The sequence below is a fragment of the Mobula hypostoma genome, unplaced genomic scaffold, assembly GCF_963921235.1.
Source record: "Mobula hypostoma unplaced genomic scaffold, sMobHyp1.1 scaffold_36, whole genome shotgun sequence".
Taxonomy (NCBI): domain Eukaryota; kingdom Metazoa; phylum Chordata; class Chondrichthyes; order Myliobatiformes; family Myliobatidae; genus Mobula; species Mobula hypostoma.
In genome coordinates, this window is record NW_026948187.1 from 5,553,578 (window position 1) to 5,568,439 (window position 14,862).

Here is a 14,862-nt window from a genome sequence, read left to right on the forward strand (position 1 = left end):
GAGGGAGTACAAAGGAGGTTCACCAGATTGATTCCTGGGATGGCAGGTCTTTCATATGAAGAAAGACTGGATGAACTAGGCTTATACTCGTTGGAATTTAGAAGATTGAGGGGGGATCTGATTGAAACGTATAAAATCCTAAAGGGATTGGACAGGCTAGATGCAGGAAGATTGTTCCCGATGTTGGGAAAGTCCAGAACGAGGGGTCACAGTTTGAGAAGGGGAAGCCTTTTAGGACCGAGATGAGGAAAAACTTCTTCACACAGAGAGTGGTGAATCTGTGGAATTCTCTGCCACAGGAAACAGTTGAGGCCAGTTCATTGGCTATATTTAAGAGGGAGTTAGATATGGCCCTTGTGGCTACGGGGGTCAGGGGGTACGGAGGGAAGGCTGGTACAGGGTTCTGAGTTGAATGATCAGCCATGATCATACTGAATGGCGGTGCAGGCTCGAAGGGCCGAATGGCCTACTCCTGCACCTATTTTCTATGTTTCTATCTCTCTCTCGCTCTAATATTTCTCTTCTCTGGTACCCAGAAGAGGGATATTGTCGGGACCCCAACACTTGTCCGCCCCACCTCTGAATGTGCTGCACGGGTCGGGGTGGGGTGGTGGGGGATACATATATATATAAAACATGATAACCTTCAGGCTGAGAAGGTAGAGAGGGGGAGGACGGGAGAGTTATGAGGTGGAGGGAGAGAGAGAGAGACACGGGGTGGGGGTGGCGGGGAGGGAACCAGAGAGAGCGAGGGAGAGAGGTCGGGGGATCGGGCGGTGACGGGAGGAGGTTAGAGGGAGGCGGAGGGACGAGAGTGCGCCGTGGGGGGGGGGGCAGGCAAGAACTGCTGAGAGGAGGGAAGGGGTGGTGAGAGGCAGAGGGGAGAGGAGAGAGAGAGAGAGATTGAGGGGAAGAGGGACGGTGAGGGGGAGAAGACCGGTAGAAACAGGAGCAGGAGTCGGCCATCCGGCCCATCGAGCCTGCCCCGCCATTCAATAAGATCACGGCTGATCTGACCACGGACTCATCTCCACCTGCCCGCCTTTTCCCCACAACCCTTAATTCCCCTCCTCTGCAAAAATCCATCCGACCTTGTCTTGAATATATTTACTGAGGGATCCTCCCCTGCTTTATCAGGCAGAGAATTCCACAGATTCACCACTCTCTGGGAAAAGCAGTTCCTCCTCACCTCCATCCCAACTCTACTCCCCCAAATATTGAGGCTGTGTCCCCTAGTTCTAGTCTCACCCACCAGTGGAAACAACTTTCCTGCCTCTATCTTATCCGTCCCTTTCGTAATTTTACGTGAATCTACAAGATCTCCTCTCGTCCATCTGAATTCCAGAGAGTACAGTCCCAGGCGACTCGATCTCTCCTCATAGTCTGACCGCCCCCTCATCTCTGGAATTAACCCGGTGAGCCTCCTCTAAAGCCAGTATATCCTTCCTCAACTCAGGAGACCAGAACTGCACGCGGTCCGCCAGGTGTGGACCCTGCATAGTTGTAGTATAACCTCCCTGCTCTTAAATTCAATCCCTCTCGCGGTGAAGGGCAACGTCCCTTTTGATCCTTGATAGCCTGCCGCACCCGCAAACCGACCTTTTGCGATTTGTGCGCAAGCACTCCCAAGTCCCTCTGCACAGCAGCGATGCGCAATCTTTTGCAGTTTAAATAATAATCGGCTCTTCCATTTTTTCCATCCAAAGTGGGCGACCTCGCATTTAGCAGCGTTGTTCTCCATCTGCCAGACCCTTGCCCACTCACTTAACCTGTCTATATCCCTCTGCAGGCTCTCCATACCCTCTGCTCAGTTTGCTTTTCCACTCAATTCGGTATCGAGAAGCCCCAGGAAGGGGAGATTGGCAGTGGGGACAGGAGAGGAGAGACACGCCAGCTTTCGTTATTCAGGGTACTGAGTATTGGAGTTGAGAGGCAACTTTTTCACCCAGAGGGTGGTCCGTCTGTGGAAGGAGCTGCCAGAGGTAGTGGTCCAGGCAGGGGCATCGAGGTAAAGGAGCCATTAGGAGGTAGTGACCATAATATGATAAGTTTCAATCTACAATTTGAGAGGGAGACGGGAAACTCGGAAGTGTCAGTATTACAGTTGAACAAAGGGAACTATGGTGCTGTGAGGGAGGAGCTGGCCAAAGTTCAATGGAACAATACCCTAGCAGGGATGACAGTGGAACAGCAATGGCAAGTGTCTCTGGGAATAATGCGGAAGGTGCAGGATCAGGTCGTTCCAAAGAGGAAGAAAGATCCTAAGGGGAGTAATGGTACTTAAGGAGGTGGCTTTAGAAATCGTGGATGCATTGGTAATCATTTTCCAAGGTTCTATAGATTCAGGGTCAGTTCCTGTGGATTGGAGGGTGGCTAATATTGTCCCTCTCTTCAAGAAGGGAGGAAGAGAGAAAACAGGGAATTATAGACCGGTTAGCCTGACATCGGTGGTGGGAAAGATGCTGGAGTCGATTATAAAAGATGAAATTACGACACATCTGGATAGTAGTGACAGGATTGGTCCCAGTCAAGCATGGATTTACGAAGGGGAAATCGTGCTTGACTAATCTTCTGGAATTTTTTGAGGATGTAACTATGAAAATGGACAAGGGAGAGCCAGTGGATGTTGTGTACCTGGACTTTCAGAAAGCCTTTGATAAAGTCCCACATAGGAGATTAGTGGGCAAAATTAGGGCACATGGTATTGGGGGCAGAGTACTGACACGGATTGAAAATTGGCTGGCTGACAGGAAACAAAGAGTAGCGATTAACGGGTCCCTTTCAGAATGGCAGGCGGTGACCAGTGGGGTACCGCAAGGCTCGGTGCTGGGACCGCAGCTGTTTACAATATATATCAATGATTTAGATGAGGGAATTAAAAGTAACATTAGCAAATTTGCCGATGACACAAAGCTGGGAGGCAGTGTGAAATGTGAGGAGGATGTTATGAGAATGCAGGGTGACTTGGACAGGCTGGGTGAGTGGGCAGATGCGTGGCAGATGCAGTTTAATGTGGATAAATGTGAGGTTATCCACTTTGGTGGTAAGAACGGGAAGGCAGATTATTATCTAAATGGAGTTAAGTTAGGAAAAGGGGAAGCACAACGAGATCTAGGTATTCTTGTTCATCAGTCACTGAAAGCAAGCATGCAGGTACAGCAGGCAGTGAAGAAAGCTAATGGCATGCTGGCCTTCATAACAAGGGGAATTGAGTATAAGAGCAAAGAGGTCCTTCTGCAGCTGTACAGGGCCCTGGTGAGACCACACCTGGAGTACTGTGTGCAGTTTTGGTCTCCAAATTTGAGGAAGGACATTCTTGCTATTGAGGGAGTGCAGCGTAGGTTCACAAGGTTAATTCCCGGGATAGCGGGACTGTCATATGTCGAAAGATTGGAGCGACTGGGCTTGTATACTCTGGAATTTAGAAGACTGAGAGGGGATCTGATTGAAACATATAAGATTATTAAGGGATTGGACACGCTGGAGGCAGGAAGCATGTTCCTGCTGATGGGTGAGTCCAGAACCAGAGGCCACAGTTTGAGAATAAGGGGTAGGTCATTCAGAACGGAGTTGAGGAAAAACTTTTTCACCCAGAGAGTGGTGGATATGTGGAATGCTCTGCCCCAGAAGGCAGTGGAGGCCAAGTCTCTGGATGCTTTCAAGAAAGAGATGGATAGAGCTCTTAAAGATAGCGGAATCAGAGGTTATGGGGATAAGGCAGGAACTGGATACAGATTGTGGATGATCAGCCAGGATCACAGTGAAGGGCCGAATGGCCTACTCCTGCACCTGTTGTCTGTTGTCTACATGAACGACACTCGGACAGGGACACGGATAGGAGAGGTTTAGAGGGATACGGTGGTCCGCCTGTGGAAGGAGCTGACGGAGGGAGTGGTCGAGGCAGGTACATTAACGACACTCGGACAGGGACACGGATAGGAATGTTTTATAGAGGGATTGGGACAAACACAGGGAGAGGGGAGAAGTTGGGAAGCCAGTGTGGGTCGACACAGTTGATCAGTACCGTGCCCTGTTTCTGTGCTGTGGGAGACAATATAAAATCACAAGGCACACGTAATATTTTAATTGAAGTTTTTAAATAACAGAATAAGTCGGAATCTATGTGACGTATAAATACGTGACGCTTCCCGCACTACCCCTCTCACTTTCTCCCCAGTCTCTGTCTCTCCCCCACCCTCACCCTTCTCTCTCTCTCTCTCCCCGCCTCTCCCAGTTCTCCCTCTCCCTCTCTCCCGCTCCCTCGCCTCCATTTTATCCCCCTCCTCTCTGGCTGCCCTCTTGCCCCTCACCCACTCTCTCTACACCCTCTCTTACCCCCTCTCCCTCCTGCCCTCGTTCTCCCTCCCCCTTTCATTCACTCTCACCCCCTCTGCCCGCTCTCTCCTCTCCCCTTCTCTCATTCCTTTCCCCCACTCCCTCGCTCCCCTCTCCCCACCTCCCCAGCCTCTCACTTCCCTCTCTCGTTCCCCTGCCCTCTCCCTCCTTCCCCCGTCTCCACCCCTCCCTCTCTCACCCCTGTCCCTCCCCCTCTCACTCCCGTTTCTCTCTCCCTCTCTCTCTCCCCCTTTCATTCTCTCACCCCCTCTCACTCTTTCCCCTCCCTCTTTCCTTTTCTCTTCCCCTCTCTCTCCCTCATTCCCTCTCTCTCACCCCCTCACTCTTTCCCCTCCCTCTTTCCCTTTCTCTTCTTCCTCTCTCTCCCTCGTTCCCTCTCTCTCACCCCCTCACTCTTTCCCCTCCCTCTTTCCCTTTCTCTTCTTCCTCTCTCTCCCTCGTTCCCTCTCTCTCACCCCCTCTCACTCTTTCCCCTGCCTCTTTCCCTTTCTCTTTCCCTCTCTTCCCCCTCTCCCTCGTTCCCTCTCATTCTTTCCCCCCTCTCTCCCTCTCTCTTCCCCACTCTCTCTCCCTTGTTCCCTCTCTCTTCCCGTCTCCCTCGTTCCCTCTCTCTCTTCCCCCTCTCCCTCGTTCCCTCTCATTCTTTCCCCCCTCTCTCCCTCTTTCCCTCTCTTCCCCCCTCTCACCCTCATTCCCTCTCTCTCTTCCCCACTCTCTCTCTCTTCCCCCCTCCCTCCTTCCCTCTCTCTTCCCTTCTCTCTCCCTCGTTCCCTCTCTCTCTTCCCCCCTCTCCCTCTTTCCCTCTCTTCCCCTCTCTCCCTCGTTCCCTCTCTCTTCCCCCTCTCCCTCTTACCCTCTCTCTCTCCCTTGTTCCCTCTCTCTTCCCCCTCTCCCTCATTCCCTCTCTCTTCCCCCCTCTCCATCGTTCCCTCCCTCTTTCCATCTCTCTTTCCCCCTCTCTCCCTCGTTCCCTCTCTCTTCCGCTCTCTCTCTCCCTTGTTCCCTCTCTCACCCCCTCACTCTTTCCCCCTCCCTCGTTCCCTCTCTTCCCCCTCTCTCCCTCGTTCCCTCTCACTCTTTCCCCCCTCGCTGCCTGTGTCTCTCCCCCTTTCATTCTCTCTCCCTTGTTCCCTCTCTTCCCCCTCACTCCTCCTCGTTCCCTCTCTTCCCCCTCTCTCTCCCTCGTTCCCTCTCACTCTTTCCCCCCTCACTGCCTCTGTCTCTCCCCCTTTCATTCTCTCTCCCTTTTCCCCCTCTCTCCCTCGTTCCCTCTCTCTCACCCCACCTCTCTCTCTGCCCCCGCCCCGTGCGCTCAGAAAACGGTGTAGTCCTGGCCCCAGGCCGGAGCCTGCATGCCGGCGACCAGGGCGTAGGCCTCGGGCTGGATGCGGTGGGGGACGCGCAGCACCAGCCGGTCGTCGGCCGCCCTCCCGTTCGCCTGCAGCCTGCGGCGGAGCTCGGGCAGGCTCGGCCGCAGCCCCGGCCTCCAGTCCCAGCACTGCCTCATCAGCCTGTACCTGCGAGGGAGGGAGAGAGAGTGCGGACACGGAGGGGCAGGAGGGTGGGAGGGGAGAGTAAAGGAGGTACATGGACAGAGAGGAGAGGGGGATGAAGGAGAGCGGGGAGGGAGGTGTGGGGAGAAGGAGACAAGGATAGCAAGTGGGGAGGGAGGGAGACGGGGAGCGAGGAGAGGGACGTTAGTCAGCGTTGGGCCACGGGAGATCAAGCTGATTAGTTTCATCGCGGAGGACTGATCAGGCCGGGGTGGCAGACGGAATCTACACAGACTTTAACAAGGCCATTGACAAGGTCCCAGATGGTGGACCATGCTGGGAGATAGTGACGGATGCAGGGAGATCTGTCTGACTGATTTGAAACAGGAGGTCTGATCAGTCTGGGGTCGCAGACGGAATCTACACAGACTTTAACAAGGCCATTGACAAGGTCCCAGATGGTAGACCATGCTGGGAGATAGTGACGGACACAGGGAGATCTGTCTGACTGATTTGAAACAGGAGGTCTGATCAGTCTGGGGTGGTAGATGGAATCTACACAGACTTTAACAAGGCCATTGACAAGGTCCCAGATGGTGGACCATGCTGGGAGATCGTGTGCGACCCAGGGAGATCTGTCTGACTGATTTGAAACCGAAGGACTGATCAGGCCGGGGTGATAGATGCAATCTACACGGACTTTAACAAGGTCCCAGATGGTAGACCATGCTGGGAGATAGTGACGGATGCAGGGAGATCTGTCTGACTGATTTGAAACCGAAGGACTGATCAGGCCGGGGTGGTAGATGTAATCTACACAGACTTTAACAAGGTCCCAGATGGTAGACCGCTGTAGAAGATGGTGTGTGGCCCAGGGAGATCTGTCTGACTGATTTGATAGTGGAACACTGATCAATCTGGGGTGGTAAATGTAATCTACACAGACTTTAACAAGGCCATTGACAAGGTCCCAGATGGTAGACCATGCTGGAAGATAGTGAGGGACAGGGAGAGATCGTATGTGACCCAGGGAGATCTGTCTGACTGATTTGAAACCGGAGGTCTGATCAGTCTGGGGTGATAGATGTAATCTACACAGACTTTAACAAAGCCATTGACAAGGTTGATGGTAGACCATGCTGGAAGTTGGTGTGGGACCCAGGGAGATCTGTCTGACTGATTTGATAGTGGAACACTGATCAAGCCAGGGTGGTAGATGTAATCTACACAGACAAGGTCCCAGATGGTAGACCGCTGTAGAAGATGGTGTGTGGCCCAGGGAGATCTGTCTGATTGATTTGAAACCGAAGGACTGATCAGGCCGGGGTGATAGATGCAATCTACACGGACTTTAACAAGGTCCCAGATGGTAGACCATGTTGGGAGATAGTGACGGACGCAGGGAGATCTGTCTGATTGATTTGAAACTGAAGGACTGATCAGGCCGGGGTGGTAGATGTAACCTACACAGACTTTAACAAGGTCCCAGATGGTAGACCACTCTGGAAGTTGGTGTGGGACCCAGGGAGATCTGTCTGACTGATTTGATAGTGGAACACTGATCAGGCCGGGGTGGTAGATGTAATCTACATTGACTCGAACAAGGCCCCAGATGGTAGACGGCTCTGGAAGTTGGTGTGGGACCCAGGGAGATCTGTCTGACTCAATACACAACCCCCTCGGTGGTAGGGAGCAGAGGATGAGGGTGGGAGTTTGTTCCTACGACTGGAAGCCTGTCTCTGGTGATGTTCTCTGGGATTCAGTGCTGGGATCATCGCTCTTTGTCAACTACATCAGCGGTTTCTACAAGGACGTACAAGGCACTGTTAGTAAACTTGCAGACAACACTAAATTTGGTGGCTGTTTACCCTGAAGGCAGTAATCTGGTTTACAGGGGAATCTCAATCAGCTGGGGAAATGGGCCAAGCAGTGGCAAATGCAGTTTAATTCTGGTAAGTACGAGGTGTCGCGTTCTGGGAACACATAGCAGGGTGGGACTTTCACATCAGGGTAGGATCCTGAGGAGTCTTGTAGAACAGAGGGACCCAGGGGTACAGGGACACGGTTCCCTGAAAGTGGGGTCACGGGTAGACGGAGACCCCGGGGAGTGTTGTAGAACAGAGGGACCCAGGGGTACGGGGACACGGTTCCCTGAAAGTGGAGTCACGGGTAGACGGGGACCCCGGGGAGCGTTGTGGAACAGAGGGACCCAGGGGTACGGGGACACAGTTCCCTGAAAGTGGAGTCATGGGTAGACGGGGACCCCGGGGAGTGTTGTGGAACAGAGGGACCCAGGGGTATGGGGACACGGTTCCCTGAAAGTGGGGTCACGGGTAGACGGGGACCCCGGGGAGTGTTGTAGAACAGAGGGACCCAGGGGTACAGGGGACACGGTTCCCTGAAAGTGGAGTCACAGGTAGACAGGACGGTGAAGAAGGCGTTCGACACGCTGGCCTTCATCAGTCAGGACACTGAGTACGGGAGTCGGGAGGTCACGTCCCAGTCGTACGAGACGTTGGCGAGGCCGCGCTGGGAGTACGGTGTTCGGTTTTGGTCACCCCCGCTGTGGGAAAGATGCCGCTGAGCTGGAAAGAGAGCGGAGGGAGATTCACGAGGACGTCGCCGGGACTCGAGGGACTGAGTTACGGAGAGAGGTCGGGCAGGTCGGGACTTTATTCCTTGGAGCGTAGGGGTGACCTTACAGAGGTGTGTAAAACCACGAGGGGCACAGATAGGGTGAGTGTTCACAGTCTTTTCCCCAGGGTCAGGGAATCGAGAACCAGAGGGCACAGGTTTGAGGTGAGAGGGGAGAGAGATTTAATAGGGACCCGAGGGGCAACTTTTTCACCCAGGGGGTGGTCTGTCTGTGGAAGGAGCTGCCGGAGGGAGTGTTCGAGGCAGGTATATTAACGACACTCGGATAGGGACACGGATGGGGAAGGTTTAGAGGGATACGGTGGTCCATCTGTGGAAGGAGCTGCCGGGGGAAGTGGTCGAGGCAGGTACAACACTCGGACAGGGACACGGATAGGAGAGGTTTAGAGGGATACGGTGGTCCGTCTGTGGAAGGAGCTGCCTGGGGAAGTGGCCGAGGCAGGTACATTAACGACACTCGGACAGGGACACGGATAGGGAAGGTTTAGAGGGATACGGTGGTCCATCTGTGGAAGGAGCTGCCGGGGGAAGTGGTCGAGGCAGGTACATTAACGACACTCGGACTGGGACACGGATGGGGAAGGTTTAGAGGGATACGGTGGGACAATGGGGACCAGCTCGGATGCAGGACGCTGGGCAGAGTGCAGCGGCTGAATCCGGGGGTCCGGGAGGAGAATCCCGGGCGACACTCACAGCGAGGAGCGACACGTCGCCGGCTGGCTGATCCGACGGCCCCTCTGGAGAAATGGCAGGACGGAGCTGGGTGGGAGATCTCCGTAAGGAGGGGCGCCTGTGGGTGGGGTGGTGGGGGGGGGAGAGAGGGGGGGGGAGAGAGGGGGGAGAGAGAGCGGGGGGGAGAGAGAGAGGGGGGAGAGAAAGAGGGGGGAGAGAAAGAGGGGGGGAGAGAAAGAGGGGGGGAGAGAAAGGGGGGAGAGAGAGAGAGGGGGGAGAGAGAGAGAGGGGGGAGAGAGAGAGAGAGGGGGAGAGAGAGAGAGGGGGGAGAGAGAGAGGGGGGGAGAGAGGGGGGGAGAGAGAGAGGGGGAGAGAGGGGGAGAGAGGGGGGAGAGAGGGGGGAGAGAGGGGGAGAGAGAGAGAGGGGGGAGAGAGAGAGGGGGGAGAGAGAGGGGGGAGAGAGAGAGGGGGGAGAGAGAGGGGGGAGAGAGAGGGGGGAGAGAGAGAGGGGGAGAGAGAGAGAGGGGGAGAGAGGGGGGGGAGGGGGGAGAGAGAGAGAGGGGGAGGGGGGGAGAGAGAGGGGGGGAGAGAGAGAGGGGGAGAGAGGGGGAGGGGGAGAGAGGGGGGAGAGAGAGAGGGGGGAGAGGGGGAGAGGGGGAGAGAGGGGGGAGAGAGAGAGGGGGAGAGAGGGGGGAGAGGGGGGAGAGAGAGAGGGGGGAGAGGGGGGAGAGAGAGAGGGGGGAGAGAGAGAGGGGGAGAGAGGGGGGAGGGGGGAGAGGGGGGGGGGGAGGGGGGAGAGGGGGGGAGGGGGGAGAGGGGGGGGGGGGAGGGGGGAGAGAGGGGGAGAGAGAGGGGAGTGGAGGGAGACGGGTTGGGGCGAGTACAGGGAGAGCGAGGGCGGGAGGGGAGGGTGAGGGAGGAGACAGGAGAGAGGTGGTGAGGGGAGGGGGAGAGAGGTGGTGAGGGGAGGGGGAGAGAGGTGGTGAGGGGAGGGGGAGAGAGGTGGTGAGGGGAGAGGGAGAGAGGTGGTGAGGGGAGGGGGAGAGAGGTGGTGAGGGGAGGGGGAGAGAGGTGGTGAGGGGAGGGGGAGAGAGGTGGTGAGGGGAGGGAGAGAGAGGAGGAGGGAGAGATGGGGGGAGCGGAGGGGCGGAAAAGAGGAGGGTGGGAGAGGAGAGAGCGGGGCAGGCAGGGGTGGGACAGTGAGAGCGCAGAGGGAGGAGAGAGGGGAGGGAGGAGAGAGGGGAGGGAGGAGAGAGGGGAGGGAGGAGAGAGGGGAGGGAGGAGAGAGGGGAGGGAGGAGAGAAGGCAGGGAGTGGTATAGAGGGGCAGAGAGGATGAGTGCGGAGGGAGAGAAGAGAGGGGGAGTGGACAGAGAGGGAGAGAGGGGGAGTGGACAGAGAGGGAGAGAGGGGGAGTGGACAGAGAGGGAGAGAGGGGGAAATGGAAGAGGAATTGAGAAGGGGAAGGGTGGGGGAAGAGGAATTGAGAAGGGGAAGGGTGGGGGAAGAGGAATTGAGAAGGGGAAGGGTGGGGGAAGAGGAATTGAGAAGGGGAAGGGTGGGGGAAGAGGAATTGAGAAGGGGAAGGGTGGGGGAAGAGGAATTGAGAAGGGGAAGGGTGGGGGAAGAGGAATTGAGAAGGGGAAGGGTGGGGGAAGAGGAATTGAGAAGGGGAAGGGTGGGGGAAGAGGAATTGAGAAGGGGAAGGGTGGGGGAAGAGGAATTGAGAAGAGGAATTGAGAAGGGGAAGGGTGGGGGAAGAGGAATTGAGAAGGGGAAGGGTGGGGGAAGAGGAATTGAGAAGGGGAAGGGTGGGGGAAGAGGAATTGAGAAGGGGAAGGGTGGGGGAAGAGGAATTGAGAAGGGGAAGGGTGGGGGAAGAGGAATTGAGAAGGGGAAGGGTGGGGGAAGAGGAATTGAGAAGGGGAAGGGTGGGGGAAGAGGAATTGAGAAGGGGAAGGGTGGGGGAAGAGGAATTGAGAAGGGGAAGGGTGGGGGAAGAGGAATTGAGAAGAGGAATTGAGAAGGGGAAGGGTGGGGGAAGAGGAATTGAGAAGGGGAAGGGTGGGGGAAGAGGAATTGAGAAGGGGAAGGGTGGGGGAAGAGGAATTGAGAAGGGGAAGGGTGGGGGAAGAGGAATTGAGAAGGGGAAGGGTGGGGGAAGAGGAATTGAGAAGGGGAAGGGTGGGGGAAGAGGAATTGAGAAGGGGAAGGGTGGGGGAAGAGGAATTGAGAAGGGGAAGGGTGGGGGAAGAGGAACAGTGAGAAGTGAGGGGGGTAGGAAAGCGGAGGAGAGGGAGAGGGAGAGGGAACAGACACACCATATTAGATGGTAACAGCACATGCTCGGAGGTGGGCTCACGCGGTGTCGAGCGGCGAAGTGGGAGGGGCAGTGGGGGGGGTCGGTGTCACTCACCGAGCGTTATCATCTCGAAGAGTAAAATCCCGAAAGACCAGCTGCCGAGTGAGGAAACCAAAGTCAATACGACAGGATCTCACCCCCTCCCTCCCCGACACCCCTCACCGTCTCCACCTCCTCCCCGTCTCCCTCACCCCCCTCCCTCCCCGACACCCCTCCCCGTCTCCATCACCCCTCCCTCCCCTACATCCCTCCCCGTCTCCGTCACCCCCCTCCCTCCCCAGCACCCCTCCCCGTCTCCGTCACCCCCTCCCTCCCCTACACCCCTCCCCGTCTCCGTCACCCCGTCCCTCCCCTAAACCCCTCCCCGTCTCCCTCACCCCCCTCCCTCCCCAGCACCCCTCCCCGTCTCCGTCACCCCCTCCCTCCCCTACACCCCTCCCCGTCTCCGTCACCCCGTCCCTCCCCTAAACCCCTCCCCGTCTCCATCACCCCCCTCCCTCCCCAGCACCCCTCCCCGTCTCCGTCACCCCCTCCCTCCCCTACACCCCTCCCCGTCTCCGTCACCCCGTCCCTCCCCTAAACCCCTCCCTGTCTCCGTCACCCCCTCCCTCCCCTACACCCCTCGTCTCCCTCACCCCCTCCCTCCCCGTCTCCGTCACCCCCTCCCTCCCCTACACCCCTCCCCGTCTCCGTCACCCCCTCCCTCCCCTGCACCCCTCCCCGTCTCCGTCACCCCCTCCTTCCCCTACACCCCTCCACGTCTCCCTCACCCCCTCCCTCCCCGTCTCCGTCACCCCCTCCCTCCCCTGCACCCCTCCCCGTCTCCGTCACCCCCTCCTTCCCCTACATCCCTCCCCGTCTCCCTCACCCGCTCCCTCCGCTACACCCCTCCCCGTCTCTGTCACCCCCTCCCTCCCCCACACCCCTCCCCGTCTCCGTCACCCCCTCCCTCCCCGTCACCCCCTCCCTCCCCGACACCCCTCCCCATCTCCATCACCCCCCTCCCCAGCACCCCTCTCCGTCTCCGTCACCCCTCCCCCCATCTCCGTCACCCCCTCCCTCCCCAGCACCCCTCCCCGTCTCCGTCACCCCCTCCCTCCCCTACACCGCCCCCCATCTCCATCACCCCCTCCCTCCCCAGCACCCCTCCCCGTCTCCATCACCCCCTCCCTCCCCTACACCCATGCCCGTCTCCGTCACCCCCTCCCCCCTACACCCCTCCCCGTCTCCGTCACCCCCTCCCTCCCCTACATCCCTCCCCGTCTCCGTCACCCCCTCTCTCCCCTACACCCCTCCCCGTCTCCGTCACCCCCTCCCTCCGCAGCACCCCTCCCTCCCCGACATCCCTCCCCGTCTCCGTCACCCCCTCCCTCCGCAGCACCCCTCCCTCCCCGACACCCCTCCCCGTCTCCGTCACCCCCTCACTCCCCTACACCCCTTCCCGTCTCCGTCACCCCCTCCCTCCCCTGCACCCCTCCCTCCCCTACACCCCTCCCTGTCTCCTTCACCCCCTCACTCCCCTACACCCCTCTCCGTCTCCGTCACCCCCTCCCCCCTCCGTCACCCCCTCCTCCCCATCTCCGTCACCCCCTCCTCCCCATCTCCGTCACCCCCTACACCCCTACCCGTCTCCGTCACCCCCTCCTCCCCATCTCCATCACCCCCTCCCTCCCTACACCCCTTCCCGTCTCCGTCACCCCCTCCTCCCCATCTCCGTCACCCCCTCCTCCCCATCTCCATCACCCCCACCCTCCCCGACACCCCTCCCCATCTCCCTCCCCAACACCCCTCCCCATCTCCATCACCCCCCCTCCCCAGCACCCCTCTCCGTCTCCGTCACCCCCTCCCCCCCATGTCCATCACCCCCCTTCCTCCCCAGCACCCCTCCCCGTCTCCGTCACCCCCTCCTCCCCTACACCCCTCCCCGTCTCCGTCACCCCCTCCCTCCCCTACACCGCTTCCCATCTCCATCACCCCCTCCCTCCCCAGCACCCCTCCCCGTCTCCATCACCCCCTCCCTCCCCTACACCCCTCCCCGTCTCCGTCACCCCCTCCCCCCATCTCCATCACCCCCTCCCTCCCCAGCACCCCTCCCCGTCTCCGTCACCCCATCTCCATCACCCCCTCCCTCCCCAGCACCCCTCCCCATCTCTCTCCCCAGCACCCCTCCCCCCATCTCCATCAACCCCTCCCTCCCCAGCACCCCTCCCCATCTCTCTCCCCAGCACCCCTCCCCGTCTCCATCACCCCCTCCCCCCATCTCCATCACCCCCTCCCTCCCCAGCACCCCTCCCTCCCCTACACCCCTCCCCGTCTCCGTCACCCCTCCCCCCATCTCCATCACCCCCTCCCTCCCCAGCACCCCTCCCCGTCTCCGTCACCCCTTCCCTCCCCAGCACCCCTCCCCGTCTCCGTCGCCCCCTCCCTCCCCCACACCCCTCCCCGTCTCCGTCACCCACTCCCACCCCCACACCCCTCCCCTTCTCCCTCACCCCCTCCCTCCCCTACAACCCTCCCCGTCTCCGTCACCCGCTCCCACCCCTACACCCGTCCCCGTCTCCGTCACCCCCTCCCCCCTACACCCCTCCCCGTCTCCGTCACCCGCTCCCTCCCCTACACCCCTCCCCGTCTCCGTCACCCCCTCCCTCCCCCACACCCCTCCCCGTCTCCGTCACCCCCTCCCTCCCCGTCTCCGTCACCCCCTCCCTCCCCCACACCCCTCCCCGTCTCCTTCACCCCCTCCCTCCCCGTCTCCGTCACCCCCTCCCTCCCCCACACCCTTACACATCGGTCTTGCCGGTGAGGGTCTGCTTCATGAGGCTCTCTGGGGATTGCCACTTCTGGGGGGCGCCCCGGTCTGCGGGGGGCGTCCCGGTGGTCTGTATCTTGAAGGGGACGTGGAGGCCACAGAGCTTGGCGGTGAGGTTCTCTCCCAGGAGAATATTCCTTGCCCCCACGTTCCCGTGTATGAGTCCGTTCGCGTGGAGAAATTCCTGCAGCGGGGGGGAGGTGAAGTTTACTGTCCGGGGACGGAGGTGGGTGGGATTTGTGGGAATTCTTCAGGGGTAGAAAGACCGTGCGCATATACGAAGCTTCCAGGGACAGAGAGGATGTTATACACTGAAGGAGTTTTTGGGGATGGAGGCGACTTAAAACCTAGGATGAGGTTGTATCAGGGAGGTGTGCAAACTGGGGCAGATTTCAGGACCAAGAGGGAGTTCCAGACTCCGGGATATTTCAGGCCACGGTGCGGGAATTTTCAGGGATAGGAGGCTTTATACTTTATACTCGCCAAACAATTGATACTAGAACATACAATCATCAC

At 58.6% G+C, this 14,862-nt stretch overlaps 1 protein-coding gene across 3 annotated transcripts in view; it reads right to left on the minus strand.

Annotated features, from left to right (window-relative positions):
• Positions 1 to 5,571: 5,571 nt before the first annotated feature.
• LOC134341679 (tyrosine-protein kinase STYK1-like) overlaps positions 5,572 to 14,862 on the minus strand; it is a 109,070-nt gene continuing 99,779 nt past the window's right edge. Inside the window, exons 7-10 of one of the 3 annotated variants that reach the window (XM_063039603.1) lie at positions 14,322 to 14,530; positions 11,592 to 11,632; positions 9,198 to 9,294; positions 5,572 to 5,867 (exon numbers count right to left, since the gene is read on the minus strand). In XM_063039603.1, the coding sequence (XP_062895673.1) occupies positions 5,669 to 5,867; positions 9,198 to 9,294; positions 11,592 to 11,632; positions 14,322 to 14,530 (546 nt within the window). In that variant the 3' untranslated portion in view covers positions 5,572 to 5,668. Of the gene's footprint in view, positions 5,874 to 9,197; positions 9,295 to 11,591; positions 11,633 to 14,321; positions 14,531 to 14,862 lie in introns of all 3 variants that reach the window. The other 2 variants (XM_063039602.1, XM_063039601.1) reach the window with 2 other exon arrangements.